The following is a 15,000-nucleotide window of genomic DNA, read 5'->3' as shown; positions in this document are numbered from 1 at the left end:
TCCAAAGCCACTCGGCCAGTGCCAGGGACGGCTCTCTGCGCCGGAGCCACAACAAGTCTACTTGAGGCGGAAGACGAAGCCAGCAAGGGCCTGGCCGCAAGTGCGTTCGAATACGGGATTACAGTCCCTCGTCTGTCCGTACTTCCTCTTTCGACGTGCGGCGCCTTCCCAAAGCGCACAAGTCCGCAAACCGCAGAACGCTTCCGACGTAGCAAAGCCGCGTTTCCTTCGGTACTTCGCAGCAACGCCGCCTTTCCCTCGGCGGCGGGCAAATAGCCTGCAGACGTCGTCGCATTGAACCGCGAACTCGACACCTCGCGCGTCACGAGCGGGAGCCGACCGGCAGCCTCCGGCCCTTTCGGGCGCGGTGGAATTTGCCGCGGAGGACGGGAGAGTGCTTTAGGCCACGGTTCCTTCCGTACTTGGCAGCCGCACCCTCAATACCGCCGGTTCCATGACCGACCGAGCGCCGCACCGTTCCTTTAGTACTTGGGCAGCAACAAAGTCGGGTCGTTACTCCACACTCGCCGCAGGAAGCGACCGGCAGCCGCCAGCCTTTTCAGACTCGGCAGCGTTTGCCGCGGAGGACGGGAGAGCGCTCGCACCACGGTTCCGTGTGTACTAAGCGGCAGCGGCATTAGCTCTCGACCGTCAGTTCCTTGACCGACCGCACGCTTCGCCGTTCCCCTCGTACTGGGCAAGAGCAGCAGGTCGGGTCGTCTTACTCCCATTCCGCGCAAGAGTGCCGAGGCGGACTTCAGAAAGCCCACCCAACAGTGTGCGTTACGCCGTTTCTACCCGCGGGCGCGGCCAAGCCAACCGTCCAAGGTTGCAGCCGGCGTCCACTGGGCGCAACAAATTTGGCACGGGGCGCCCTTCGAAATTCGGGCAATCCCCGGCATGTTCGGGTATAGCCGTCCCCGCGTCCAAGCGGGGCCAGCGGCGGAAAGCGTCGGGCGCAGCGAGCTGCTTCACCACACGGGGTAGAAACAATGGCGCTCGTCACCCTCGAACAATCCGGTAATGATCCTTCCGCAGGTTCACCTACGGAAACCTTGTTACGACTTTTACTTCCTCTAAATGATCAAGTTTGGTCATCTTTCCAACAGACCGGCGCAACCGAAAGGCCGCGCCGGACATCGGTCCGAAGACCTCACTAAATCATTCAATCGGTAGTAGCGACGGGCGGTGTGTACAAAGGGCAGGGGACGTAATCAACGCGAGCTTATGACTCGCGCTTACTGGGAATTCCTCGTTCAAGGGGAACAATTGCAAGCCCCTATCCCAATCACGAAAGAAGTTCCACGGGTTACCCAGTCTTTTCAGACAGGGATAAAGACACGCTGCTTCCTTCAGTGTAGCGCGCGTGCGGCCCCGGACATCTAAGGGCATCACAGACCTGTTATTGCTCTGTTTCGTGCGGCTAGGAGCCGCTTGTCCCTCTAAGAAGGTTGTAAGGTGCTGGGAACCCCGCACCTATTTAATAGGCTAGAGTCTCGTTCGTTATCGGAATTAACCAGACAAATCGCTCCACCAACTAAGAACGGCCATGCACCACCATCCACCGAATCAAGAAAGAGCTCTCAATCTGTCAATCCTCCAGTGTCCGGGCCGGGTAAGTTTTCCCGTGTTGAGTCAAATTAAGCCGCAGGCTCCACTCCTGGTGGTGCCCTTCCGTCAATTCCTTTAAGTTTCAGCTTTGCAACCATACTTCCCCCGGAACCCAAACACTTTGGTTTCCCGGAAGCTGCCCGCCGAGTCATTTGAGTAACTCAGGCGGATCGCTGGTTGGCATCGTTTATGGTCAGAACTAGGGCGGTATCTGATCGCCTTCGAACCTCTGACTTTCGTTCTTGATCAAAGAAAACATTCTTGGCAAATGCTTTCGCAGTAGTTCGTCTTGCGACGGTCCAAGAATTTCACCTCTAGCGCCGCAATACGAATGCCCCCGTCTGTCCCTCTTAATCATTACCTCGTATTCCAAAAACCAACAGAACAGAAACGAGGTCTTGTTCTATTATTCCATGCAAGTTTATTCAGGCGACTCGCCTGCGTTGAGCACTCTAATTTTTTCAAAGTAAAAGCACCGGCCTTCTCGAGGCACACAATGAAGTGCACCAAGAAAGGACCGGCATGATGTTCAGTCCGAGCCGTCGCATCGGGTAGATGCACTACTCGTCTGGAACTGAGATCCAACTACGAGCTTTTTAACCGCAGCAGCTTTAGTATACGCTATTGGAGCTGGAATTACCGCGGCTGCTGGCACCAGACTTGCCCTCCAATTGATCCTCGTTAAAGGATTTAGAGTGTACTCATTTCAATTACGGGGCCTCAAAAGAGTCCCGTATTGTTATTTTTCGTCACTACCTCCCCGTGCCGGGAGTGGGTAATTTGCGCGCCTGCTGCCTTCCTTGGATGTGGTAGCCGTTTCTCAGGCTCCCTCTCCGGAATCGAACCCTGATTCTCCGTTACCCGTAACAACCATGGTAAGCAAGTAACCTACCATCGAAAGTTGATAAGGCAGACACTTGAAAGAAACGTCGCCGGCTCGTGGCCATGCGATCAGCACAAAGTTATCCAGAGTCACCACACAATACGGGCCGAAACCCGATCGATCTTGGTCTAATAAAAGCACCCGTCGCCCAAAGGGCTTCAGGCTCACTGCATGTATTAGCTCTAGAATTGCCACAGTTATCCAAGTAGGAAGAAACGATCTAAGGAACCATAACTGATTTAATGAGCCATTCGCGGTTTCGCCTTATTTCGGCATGTACTTAGACATGCATGGCTTAATCTTTGAGACAAGCATATGATTACTGGCAGGATCAACCAGGTAATCGTTCAACTGCGCGTCCCGCCTGTCAAGCAGGCCGGACCGCCGTTTTTGCGATGCCGAGGCCACCTTCAGGCGCCCCAGCACGCTTCGTTCTTGCAAAGAGTAGCACTTTGCACAGTCCGAGACGACGGCGTTCGAGCTCGCTACGGCGCCCTCCCCGAAGGGCCGGGTATCGCCACGCGGCAAGAAGCACGCAACATTCTCGATAGACTGGTTGTGTCGACTCGATCACGGCTTGCGGTTTCTCTTGAGCCCGCAGCACAGGTGGACCGACCGACACTTGCAACGTAGCCGAGACGGCAAAGCCGCCAGGCGACGGGTCACGCCCGCGCCTTCGGCGCTTTCGCATTTGACTCGTCCGAGGACGATGCGGAACACAACTCGATATCGTGGAGAAAGCGTCGTCCGACAACCAGCCCCTAACGCATCAAGCGGATGAGGCTGCAGACGTCAGCTGTGGGATCCACGGGAGCGATACCGGGGACACGCTTGACGGGCACGAAGCCCGCCGCATATCAAACACCCAGGTCGCTTTTGGGGGCGACTGCTCTCTGGGACCCCCATATAATAGCAGCGATAAGTTCCCAAATCTCCATGGGGCCGTACTCGTGCCACTTTCGACGAGCGTTTGGCGAAAATCGTGCCGCCTCGCAGCGCCGCGAGCGAGATGGAAAGCTTACGTCGGCAGCGCAATGCCGAAGTCGTGAAAGCGCAGCGCGTCGACCGAATGCGCGAACGGCAATCTCTCGCCTATGGACAGCGCGGTTTCCAGAACAATCGCCTTTCTGTGCCCCTACGGGGCCGCACGCTAGCGCGGCCCTTTCGCCGTTTCCGAGCACGAGTGCGACCGGCGCGGGCGGCGTGCTCGACACCCCGGCTGACGCCGTTTCGGACTTTGTCTCTTCGCGCGCTCGCGCCAACGCCGCGGCAAAACGACGACCTCTGCGCGGTTCTTTCCCGGTTCCCGGCGTGCTATAGTGCAGCCAGCCGGACGGTGGCGACGACTCAGTCGCGGCCGTGCGGTGGCTTGTACGCCAAAGTTGCGTGACGGGCGTCGAGCTCCCGCCGCGGCCCGGCTCAGGTGGTTTCGGACTTCTGTCTCTTCCGAGCGCTCGCGTCGTCGTGGGCACGATTCTCGAGTGCGGAGCGGTGCGCGGACACCACCACGAACACGCGCAAGCCGAAAACGGCACTACGGTACAACGTCGGCCAGGGCGGTACGGCCCCCTTATATGAGCAGCGATAAGTGACCAGATCTCCACGGGGCCGTACTCGTGCGACAAGGCGGCGTACTGCGCCGAGCCGAGCGCCAATATTTGGCCTTGGCACGGCCGATTTGAGCTCTCGCGATCGCCGCGGTACCGCCGCTCACCGATTCAAGGCACGCTAGCGCGGCCCCTTCGCCATTTTTCGAGTAAGAGTGCGAAAAGCGCGCGCGGCGTGCTCGTCGCCCCGGCTGACGTAGTCTCGGACTTAGTCTCGCTCACGCCGCCCCGGCTGACGTCGTCTCGGACTTAGTCGCGCTCACACCGCCCCGGCTCAAGTGGTTTCGGACTTCCGTCTCTTCCGAGCGCTCGCGTCGTCGTGGGCACGATTCTCGAGTGCGGAGCGGTGCGCGGACACCACCACGAACACGCGCAAGCCGAAAATGGCACTACGGTACAACGTCGGCCAGGGCGGTACGGCCCCCTTATATGAGCAGCGATAAGTGACCAGATCTCCACGGGGCCGTACTCGTGCGACAAGGCGGCGTACTGCGCCGAGCCGAGCGCCAATATTTGGCCTTGGCACGGCCGATTTGAGCTCTCGCGATCGCCGCGGTACCGCCGCTCACCGATTCAAGGCACGCTAGCGCGGCCCCTTCGCCATTTTTCGAGTAAGAGTGCGAAAAGCGCGCGCGGCGTGCTCGTCGCCCCGGCTGACGTAGTCTCGGACTTAGTCTCGCTCACGCCGCCCCGGCTGACGTCGTCTCGGACTTAGTCGCGCTCACACCGCCCCGGCTCACGTGGTTTCGGACTTTCGTCTCTTCCGAGCGCTCGCGTCGTCGTGGGCACGATTCTCGAGTGCGGAGCGGTGCGCGGACACCACCACGAACACGCGCAAGCCGAAAACGGCACTACGGTACAACGTCGGCCAGGGCGGTACGGCCCCTTATAAGAGCAGCGATAAGTGACCAGACCTCCACGGGGCCGTACTCGTGCGACAAGGCGGCGTACTGCGCCGAGCCGAGCGCCAATATTTGGCTTTGGCACGGCCGATTTGAGCTCTCGCGATCGCCGCGGTACCGCCGCTCACCGATTCAAGGCACGCTAGCGCGGCCCCTTCGCCATTTTTCGAGTAAGAGTGGGAAAAGCGCGCGCGGCGTGCTCGACGCCCCGGCTGACGTCGTCTCGGACTTGGTCGACGCCCCGGCTGACGTAGTCTCGGACTTAGTCTCGCTCACGCCGCCCCGGCTGACGTCGTCTCGGACTTAGTCGCGCTCACACCGCCCCGGCTCACGTGGTTTCGGACTTTCGTCTCTTCCGAGCGCTCGCGTCGTCGTGGGCACGATTCTCGAGTGCGGAGCGGTGCGCGGACACCACCACGAACACGCGCAAGCCGAAAACGGCACTACGGTACAACGTCGGCCAGGGCGGTACGGCCCCTTATAAGAGCAGCGATAAGTGACCAGACCTCCACGGGGCCGTACTCGTGCGACAAGGCGGCGTACTGCGCCGAGCCGAGCGCCAATATTTGGCTTTGGCACGGCCGATTTGAGCTCTCGCGATCGCCGCGGTACCGCCGCTCACCGATTCAAGGCACGCTAGCGCGGCCCCTTCGCCATTTTTCGAGTAAGAGTGGGAAAAGCGCGCGCGGCGTGCTCGACGCCCCGGCTGACGTCGTCTCGGACTTGGTCGACGCCCCGGCTGACGTAGTCTCGGACTTAGTCTCGCTCACGCCGCCCCGGCTGACGTCGTCTCGGACTTAGTCGCGCTCACACCGCCCCGGCTCACGTGGTTTCGGACTTGCGTCTCTTCCGAGCGCTCGCGTCGTCGTGGGCACGATTCTCGAGTGCGGAGCGGTGCGCGGACACCACCACGAACACGCGCAAGCCGAAAACGGCACTACGGTACAACGTCGGCCAGGGCGGTACGGCCCCTTATAAGAGCAGCGATAAGTGACCAGACCTCCACGGGGCCGTACTCGTGCGACAAGGCGGCGTACTGCGCCGAGCCGAGCGCCAATATTTGGCCTTGGCACGGCCGATTTGAGCTCTCGCGATCGCCGCGGTACCGCCGCTCACCGATTCAAGGCACGCTAGCGCGGCCCCTTCGCCATTTTTCGAGTAAGAGTGGGAAAAGCGACCGCGGCGTGCTCGACGCCCCGGCTGACGTCGTCTCGGACTTAGTCGACGCCCCGGCTGACGTAGTCTCGGACTTGGTCTCGCTCACGCCGCCCCGGCTGACGTAGTCTCGGACTTGGTCTCGCTCACGCCGCCCCGGCTGACGTCGTCTCGGACTTAGTCGCGCTCACACCGCCCCGGCTCACGTGGCTTCGGACTTGGTCTCTTCGAGCGCTCGCAGCCAGGTCGGGGCCGACGCCGACGTCTGCGTGGGGCTTCAACGATTCCCGGCGCGACGCAATGCAACTGCGCGCAGGATGCCAGCGACTCCGCCGTGGCCGTGCGGCGGTGTACACGCAGAAGTTTCGTGAAGGGGTATCGAGCTCCCGCCGCCCCGGCGGACGTGGTTTCGGACTTTAGCGCTCGCAGCGATCTCGCGGCGATCGCTGACGTCTGCGCGGTTTCAGGTGTGCTACGATGCAGCAGTCTGCCGCACGACAATTTACGGAAGCGAGTGCATTCCGCCCCGGCGGACGCGGCAGCGGACTTTGTGCCTGCGGGAGTGCTCTTGTTGCTGTAAAATTTGAACGGGTGCAGCTGCGCGAAGCAAGTGTACACATTTTCTCTCTCTCTCTCTCTCTCTCTGCCTCTGAGGCGACTGTAATTTTAATTTAAATGCAATTGGAGGCGGGAGCAACCTGATGAGAGTAGGCGGACTTCGGCACACCTTGTAGTTTAGAAATTGTTTTCAAGCTTTGAGGACATACACAATCGCGCCATCTGCTTTCCCCGTCTCTTTGGCACTTCATAGTGTGTGCAGCATGCTCTGCATTCCAAAGAAACGCGCCTGTTTCTCCCCCTCTCTCACGTTCTTCTTGTCTTTCTTGCTGCTCTTGTGAGAAGTTGCTATGCTCTTTACTCGCTGTAAAATAGAATGCTTGCGCGAGCCAACAACTTGCGTGTCTTTCTTTTTTTTTGTTGTTGTTGTTTTTTTCTCTCTTCCCAAGACGTTTCTGCCATTATTCACTAGCTCTCGTTCTTAGTATGCAACGGAGCGTTAGCTCGCGCCATCTACCTTTCTTTCTGTATGGCGAAGGCCGTAGGTTTTCCTAGTTCCGCACACAGATGGCGCGGATGCGTTTTCGCGCCAGTTTCGAACGACCTCGCTGTACACATGTTTCTCATTTAAAAGTTTCAAAGGGGCTTGCGAAAGGGCGTGGTCCTTTTTTCTTGCGCAAGGCTGAGCTTTCCAGCTGTGCTTAAGCTATGCTAGCATGTGTGCGTATGTGTGTGTGTGTGTGTGTGTGTGTGTGTGTGTGTGTGCGTGCGCGCGCGCGCGTGCGTGCGCGTGCATATGTGTGCGTGTGTGTGTATACACGCACACGGTAAAGATGATGGGGTAGCGCTATTTCTTTCTTTCTTTCTTTCTTTTTTAACAACACCTGTGCTCCACATGGCGATCTTCCTGCCCTCTATGTTTCCGGTTGGAAGGAGTGCGCAGCCTTTTCTATATTTATTTATTTTTTTTTTTTCATTCTCTTTCATTCGTACATGAGGCGCGCTACCTAATTCTAGCGGTCGAATCGACACGTTGCAATCCGTCCCGGCCTGTGCCGTATGAAAACTTTCAGTGGGCCTTGCGGTAAATAAAAGGAAATGAGGGAAATGCGCGTAGTGTATTACACTTGCGCACGGGCTTGAAACGAAGGCCTCAAAGAAAGCCGCCTTGAGCGGTCGCATTCAGACGGAAGTAAGCATTCCCCTTGCGCGTGTTTTCCGCTCGCCTGTTCCGTTTTCTACGAGGTTGCCTTCGTTGGTTTTGCCTTGCGAACAAGCTTGCGCTCGGGTCTCGTTTCTACGCGACGGCGTTTCGTTAACAGTGAAAGACTGAGGCGTCGCGAGTTGATTCGCGAGATAGAGAGCATAGAGTCTCTAGACGGGCTGGGTTTTATAAGATTGCCCACGCTGTTGCTGAGGTTACCAATGTCGCCAGGGCACCCACAAGGCAGTGGTACAATGGAGTGAAGTGAAAGACATCGCTTCTCGGCCTTTTGGCTAAGATCAAAGTGTAGTCACTGCAGCTGGCTTGCCCGGCCTTTGACACACTCATCTTTGTAGAGGCGCCCGGTTACCTGCTCCGGTCATAGCAAGGTCTTTCCCCTATCCCAGCCCTATCTTTCCAGGCCCTCGGCTCCCTGCTGCACTGCCTCCAGGACAGCCCGCGTGCTGCTACCTGGTGGCCCCTGGACGACCCACACCGGCCCGCTTCCTGGTCCTGCCGCTGCCTGGCGCTGCCTGCCGCCCCCCGGAGACTCCTGCCCCGCTCGGCCTGACCACTGCTTGGTGCTGCCTGCCTGCGGGGTGCCCGCTGGTCCTGCCGTCCCGACTGGTGCTGTGCTGGGGCACAACCGGCTGGCCCCTGCCTTCGCCATCGTCTGTCATGGGCCCGGCCCACTAGCTGCCACCCCTGGTGGCCCCCTAGCCTCCGGACCTGGCCTCCTTTAAGGAGAGCCGCCGGGTCCGGAAGGTAAGACCATACAATGGACTCTGGGGGCCACGGCCGCACGGCCCATGACACCAGTGAAGACGATGGCGACCCCATCACCCCTAGGCAGGAACGCCAGCCGGCCCGTGAGGATGGCACCCTCACGGTGTTCTTTCCCGTGCCCCAAACGGTCCGGTGCTGCGAAGAGGGCTGCCGAGCTGCCTATGCCGCGGCCAAATGGACAGCGCGGCGGCAGTCCCTCCAGCGGCACCTGGAACTCGAACACGGCACCAGGATCCGGCGCACCATCAACGTGTGCACCATCTGCGGCGAGACACTGGGGCTTCGACCAGCCTCTCACGCCTGCCTGGCTGCAGCCAACTTGACTGCCGCCCCCCCTGCTGCCCTGCCACACCAGTGTGGCAGTTGCCCAATGTCCTTCCCCACAAGGAGGGGCTTGGGCAACCACGAGCAGTGGCACAGGAGGGAGGCGGCACTGGCGGCCAGGCGTGATCTCGCCGCGGGTGCTGCCACTGGTGCGTCGGAGCAGGACAGCGACAGCACCACCGCAGCAGAGCAGGACAGCACCGAGGGTCCCGCTGAGGACCCTCCTGGAACACCAGCAGTGGCGACCGGGCAGGCCGCCGACCAGGAGCCGTCTCCCGTGGCACCTCGGGGAACACCCGGACACAGCAGCGATGGCGAGATGGCCGAGGCACCTTCTCCGCGGACGCCAAACCAGTCAGGGCGGACCGCGGCCTCGGCCTCCCCTTCTCCAACACCATCGCTGCCGTCCAACCGAGGCAGCCCGGGAGCACCAGTCTCCGAGGCTCACGAGCCGGCGGCCATGCAGGAGCTCTCCCCGGGCAGGGCAGAGGTGCAGGACCATGACGGAAGCAACCAGGACTTCGGGACCCAGGACGAACATGCTGGTACCACACGGCCAGAGGGCAGTGCGTGGACCTTAGCGGACGAAACGGCAGAGCTGCGGGCATTGAGCCGGTTGCCTGAGTCTGCTGGGGAGTGGGCACGGTTCGAAAACATCCTTGACCGTGCCATTGCAGCCGCAACCAAACACCTGCGGCTGCCAGTCGGGGACTCGCGCCAATCACGGAGGCGCGAGGTGAACCCCGACAACCCCCAGCAGATACAAACTCTCTACAGAAGGAACCGGCGCCGGGCAGTGCGGCTAATCACTGAAGGCCCGTCCCAGCTCTGTCCGATCGACCCCCACGCACTGCAGGACCACTACTCGAACCTCTGGTCACCAACACCCGTGGATACCAGCATCCTGAGGTCAAGGCTTCCAGCCACCGAAGAACTGGACTTGTGCCCCTTTACACCGGAAGAAGTCGCAGCCAAGCTCCGTAAATGCGAGAGTACAGCTCCAGGGGAGGACCGCCTCACGTACCACCACTGGAGGCAGGTGGACCCTGAGGGCAGGTTCCTGGCGGCGGTATACAACGTATGCCTCCAATACCGCCGCACGCCCCTGAGCTGGAAGTCGACGAGGACTATCCTGATATACAAGAAGGGCGACCGCGAGGACCCCACAAACTGGCGACCCATTGCCCTTGGTCGCACGATCGCCAAACTGTATGCCGGGTGTCTCACCACCCGGCTGCAGAGGTGGTTGGGCGACCATGCGGTACTGTCCAGGTGTCAGAAGGGCTTCCTGCCGCACGATGGGGTGTTTGAACACAACTTCGTGCTGCAGGGACGCCTGGATGATGCTAGGACAGGAGGTGGGGAGCTGTGCGTGGGGTTCCTCGATTTTGCCAACGCTTTCGGCTCGGTCGCCCATCAGGCCCTCGTCGACGCTGTCCGCGGCGCCGGCGCGGGGGAGGCCTTTGCTACCATCGTTGAAGACCTCTACCGCGCCAACACCACCTGCGTCGTGGCAGCAGCTGGCATTACGGAGCCAATCACCATCGGAGCTGGGCTGAGACAGGGCTGTCCTCTGAGCGGCCTGCTTTTCAACCTGGTGGTGGACCCGGTCATCCGTGCAGTACAGGGAGGCGATAGGCAGCACAACATCCTTGCCTACGCCGATGATCTGACGCTGCTGGCCGCGGATCCCGCCACCCTGCAGAGCCGCTTGGACCGTGTAACAGCCCTGTCGGCCCGGCTCGGGCTGCGACTCAACGCCGCCAAGTGCCGGTCTCTACACCTGTCTGGTCGCCACCCCGTGGGTACACGGCCCACCTCTTTCACTGTGGGTGGCGACCCGATTCCGGCGCTTGGCGACTTCCAGGGGCACAAGTTCCTGGGCCGTCCAGTGGGGTTCAGGGTGCTACCGGACGAGACGACGGTCGACGAGGCCATCCACCTGGGCAGAAAGCTGCTCTCCTCTATGCTCGCCCCATGGCAGAGGCTGGATGCTATCAAAACATTTTTGTATCCAGCCCTCAACTTTGCCATGCGGGTGGGCCTTGCCAGCAAGGGAGAGTGGCAACGCCTGGACGAAGAGCTCCGCCCGCTCATCAAGAAGACCCTGTACGTGCCAGCCAGAGCTTCCAATGAATACTTGTACGGGAGCTCACAGGCTGGCAGTGCAGGGATCCCACTTGCGGCGGAGCTCAGCGACATCTGTCGGGTGGATGGAGCCTTCAAGCTACTGACGTCGACCGACGTGGAGGTCCGGGAGCGTGCGGCAGGAGAGCTCGAGGGCGTAGTGTCAAGGCGGCTGAGACGACCCGCGAACACCGAGGACATGGAGGCCTACCTCTCAGGCGAGACGGAGGGCGACTTTCGGCAAACGTCCACACAGGTCCAGTCTGTGTGGACGGAGGCCCGCAAAGCCTCCCGTCGCCTCTCCGTCGCCTGGGAGCTGTTGGAGCATGGAGCCCGCATCAACTGCGGGGAGGCCTCTGTGTCAGCGAGGAACCGCCACAAGCTGATCAAGACCATCCGGGCGCTCCTCTCCACCGAAAGGGACCAATCTCTGCAAGACAAACCGAACCAAGGCAAGGCGATGGTGTGTGTGGCGGCCGACCCGGCAAACTCACACTTCATGAGGTCCGGCCGCTACACCCATTTCATCGACTGGCGCTTCATTCATCGAGCCCGACTAAATCTCCTCCCCCTCAACGCCACAAGACTCTGGGCACCCGCGGCGGACAAAAGATGCAGACGCTGCGGGTATGGGGAGGAGACACTGCCGCATGTACTTTGCCATTGCATGCGGCAGAGCCGGGCCATGACGGAGCGCCATAACACCATCGTCGCCAGAATAAAAAAGGCTGCTTTGGGTCGGTTTACAGTCATTGCGGAGAACCAGGTCGTAGGCAACACATCACTCAAGCCCGACCTGGTACTGGCCCGTGGAGAGGAGGCACTCATCCTGGACGTCTGCTGCCCTTTCGAGAACAGGCTGCAGGCGTTCCAGGACGCCCGGAAGGCTAAGGAGGAGAAGTACGCCCCTGTACAGCGTCATCTCCTCCGGCGGTTCCAGCGTGTGACGGTGGACGCGGTGGTCGTCGGCTGCCTTGGCAGCTGGGATGTGGGGAACGACCGGGTGATGCGCAGGCTGTGCAGTAGGTCATACCTACGGACACTTAAACGCCTGTGCATCAGTGACACAATAAGCGCCTCTACAAAGATTTTTAGAGCCCATGTCGGCACCTCTTAATGATCTTATGTTTTTAGAGAAGCGCCATTTTTTTGCACTGTTTTACACCTTTACAGTTTTAGTCTTTTATTACTAACACCACTAACTAGTTTTTTTAGCCATTTGTTTGCGTTTTTAGATTATACACCTTTTATTCGTTTTCTCCTTGGTTCTGTAACTTGTATTTTTTGATGTTCTGTAACTAGCATGAATAAAAACTCTGTTCTTATCAGCTTAATATCTGATACGGGTTCTATATGGACCCACGATATTAAACCTATTTTTGGAAGTTGGCGGAGTGCTTGAAGCCTGCTTCACCTCCGCCGCAGGTCGGCCCGGTATTGCACTACCTCCGGGATCGGCCCCCGCTCACTTAGGTGAGACTTCATTCAATCAAAATGAAGAACACAAGCTCGAAGCGAGCACTCACGTGACACGCACCATTCCCATACTATACGCAACGATGCCGGTGTTTCTGAACGATTGTCTGCTGTAATGAGCCACTTGGGGGGGGGGGGGGGGGGAAGGGTGATTAGCCGTGGGTTTTGCAATCAATGTAAGTCCCACTCAAAGCCAACACTGCATTTTGGAGTTCACTATCGCTTTGATCCGTAAACGACAGCAAGCTCGCCCTGCGAAAATCCGCTGCCCTAGTGGAAGAAAGGTTCCCTATGAAACAAAAATGGAGTGCCCGATTTCCGGCAACATTTTCGCTGCAGTGGGACCGAGCGCCTCGAAAACAAACTTGTCGTATGGCCAAGTGTGGCGAAATATATTCAAGGGTTCAGAGGTGCCTCAGCTTTCCAACCTGTATGTTATGAATACCTGTTGCTACCTTTTCGTCATCATCATCCTGCTGGCTACGACCACTGCAGGGCAAAGACCTCTCCCATTATTCTCCAAGCACCCCGGTCACGTGTAAGCCCGGTCACGGTCGCCGTCTAGTGCCTGCGCCCTTCCTAATCTAATCTGCCCTCCTAAATTTCCGCCACCCCGTGCTACGCTTCCCTTCTCTTGGAATTCAGTCGGTAACCCTTAATTGATGATCTTCCCCCCACATTGCATGCCCTGCGCACGCCCATTTCTTTTTCTTGGTTTAAACTAAGGTGTCATTAGCTCGCGTTTGTTCGCTCACCCCCCGAATCTGCTCTATTCTTATCCCCCGTAGCGCTACACCCATCATTCTTCTTTCCAAAGCTCGTCGCGTCGCCCTCAGTTACCCTTCGGTAATCCTTAAGGTCCTTCGTTGCGGCACTCGCGGCATCTTTCTCATTTAAATAAGGCTATTTCGTTCAGTTTTGGGGGAAAACTCAATGAGCTAGGCGCGATTGTGTCCCCGGCGCCGCTCTCAACAAGATGGCGGCGCCCAGGCTTTTTGCCTGGTGGTTCGGCTTGACGCAGAACACGCCTGCAGGGCAGTGAAGCCGCATTGAAGGGGCAACGAGCGGCGCAGTGAAGCGCATGCTCGGGCGAAAAACGCGAACATCAGCCAAAAATACAACCAAATGGCCAAATACGAATTTCCGTTATGGGAAATTGGAGTTCAGTTGGCGCGTTGCGCTCGCCTAAGGTAAAGAACATAAATGCGAGTGCCACATCAGCCAAGTCAATGCTGAGGATCGCGTATCATTTCTTATTTATTTTTCCCCTTGCCTCCTGGCCTGCGTGGCCCTAGCGCGCATGCCCACGAAAGTAATGCAATAAGGAAAACGCGAAATCATGCGGTGACGGCTGTATCATATCCATTGTGCGTGCTTTGTTCTTTTTGGACTACAGTGGTGTGCGTTATGAGAAAGTTTCAGTGACCAGCGAACCTATATTTAGAACCACATTTACGGTTACTGCTAACAAGCTGCGGGTAGGTGTTTTTTTTTTCTTTCTTTCTTTTTTTCGCTACCAACGATGGGTTATCGCAACCGCGATCGGTTGTGCTAGACGCGTTCTTGCCAAACGTTGGCTCTATACGCGACCCGTGACGCGTGGTCGGCACATTCAAGCAGTCCATTGCAAACCGTTCCAAGAAGAAGGATGCTAGCTCCACGTTCCGCCGGGAGCGCTAGTTCGAAGATTGTACTTTTAGACCCTCGAGGAAGCACCGCCATCCCACGTTTTCTATAACGCGCTAAGACTCAGAGCGACAGCGACCACTTGTCTTTGTCAATATCTCGGACACACTTTTTTTTTTTTCTTTAATCCAGATCGTCAGACGAGCCCGCGTTCACGCGCACTCGCTCTCTCCGATAAGCAGGGTAGCTCGGTTGGGGTGTTGTAGGGCCTCGCGCATGCGCTGCTGAGTTCGTCGCTTCGCCGGCCGGTCGACGCTGGCGCGGTACTGGTAATCAACTTCGACGGGCATGGTGAAACGTCACTGTGAAACGTCACGACTAGCAATGCAATGTGTTTGCGAGCAATCGGAGAAATGAGAGAGCCCCTGTAGATTAGTGGAAACGTTCCTCCAAGTATTACGTTTGCAATTTGCGCCTACGAACATGAACTAGACAAAGGAAATGATCTGTAGCCGCCTTCACTTCATAAAATTCCCGTACGAAGAAATTTGCGTGCGCACGTGATCTCCCGCATGAAACCAGACGATAGGTTAATTTTAGCCGTTCATTTCGATTTGCCGAATGTAAACCGGAACACTTTCTCCACGCGCTCTTGAGGTTTGAATGACAATCAATGACATGCTTTTTTTATATATTTTTGTTTGTTCTATCTGGAACCAAAAGAATTCAGAACGCCATTTC

General features: G+C 58.1%; 2 protein-coding genes and 2 non-coding genes across 4 annotated transcripts; 3 read left to right on the top strand and 1 right to left on the bottom strand.

Annotated features, from left to right (window-relative positions):
- Positions 1-1,021: 1,021 nt before the first annotated feature.
- LOC139053833 (small subunit ribosomal RNA) lies at positions 1,022-2,836 on the bottom strand. The gene has a single exon (XR_011510816.1). It is a non-coding gene; the product is annotated as a small subunit ribosomal RNA (ribosomal RNA).
- Positions 2,837-8,698: 5,862 nt separating this feature from the next.
- Positions 8,699-10,754, top strand: LOC139053828 (uncharacterized). The gene is made up of 2 exons (XM_070530552.1): positions 8,699-10,668; positions 10,736-10,754. Exons 1-2 carry the CDS (start codon positions 8,699-8,701, stop codon positions 10,752-10,754), a joined length of 1,989 nt encoding a protein of 662 aa, XP_070386653.1.
- A 93-nt stretch (positions 10,755-10,847) lies between these two features.
- LOC139053827 (uncharacterized protein T26G10.4-like) lies at positions 10,848-12,417 on the top strand. Its single transcript, XM_070530551.1, has one exon. The coding sequence runs from the start codon at positions 10,997-10,999 to the stop codon at positions 12,272-12,274; it is 1,278 nt and encodes a 425-aa protein (XP_070386652.1). The 5' UTR covers positions 10,848-10,996; the 3' UTR covers positions 12,275-12,417.
- Positions 12,418-12,436: 19 nt separating this feature from the next.
- On the top strand, positions 12,437-12,625 carry LOC139053830 (U2 spliceosomal RNA). The gene has a single exon (XR_011510813.1). It is a non-coding gene; the product is annotated as a U2 spliceosomal RNA (small nuclear RNA).
- The last annotated feature ends 2,375 nt before the right edge of the window (positions 12,626-15,000 follow it).

The sequence above is a fragment of the Dermacentor albipictus genome, unplaced genomic scaffold, assembly GCF_038994185.2.
Source record: "Dermacentor albipictus isolate Rhodes 1998 colony unplaced genomic scaffold, USDA_Dalb.pri_finalv2 scaffold_258, whole genome shotgun sequence".
In the NCBI taxonomy this organism is placed as follows: Eukaryota; Metazoa; Arthropoda; class Arachnida; order Ixodida; family Ixodidae; genus Dermacentor; species Dermacentor albipictus.
Note: the sequence above shows the minus strand (reverse complement) of the source record. Positions and strands in the feature narration are given on the sequence as shown.

Excerpts from the sequence above, each read along its gene's own strand:
- LOC139053827 (XM_070530551.1), top strand. The coding sequence starts at position 10,997 with ATGCTCGCCCCATGGCAGAGGCTGGATGCTATCAAAACATTTTTGTAT.
- LOC139053828 (XM_070530552.1), top strand. The coding sequence starts at position 8,699 with ATGGACTCTGGGGGCCACGGCCGCACGGCCCATGACACCAGTGAAGAC.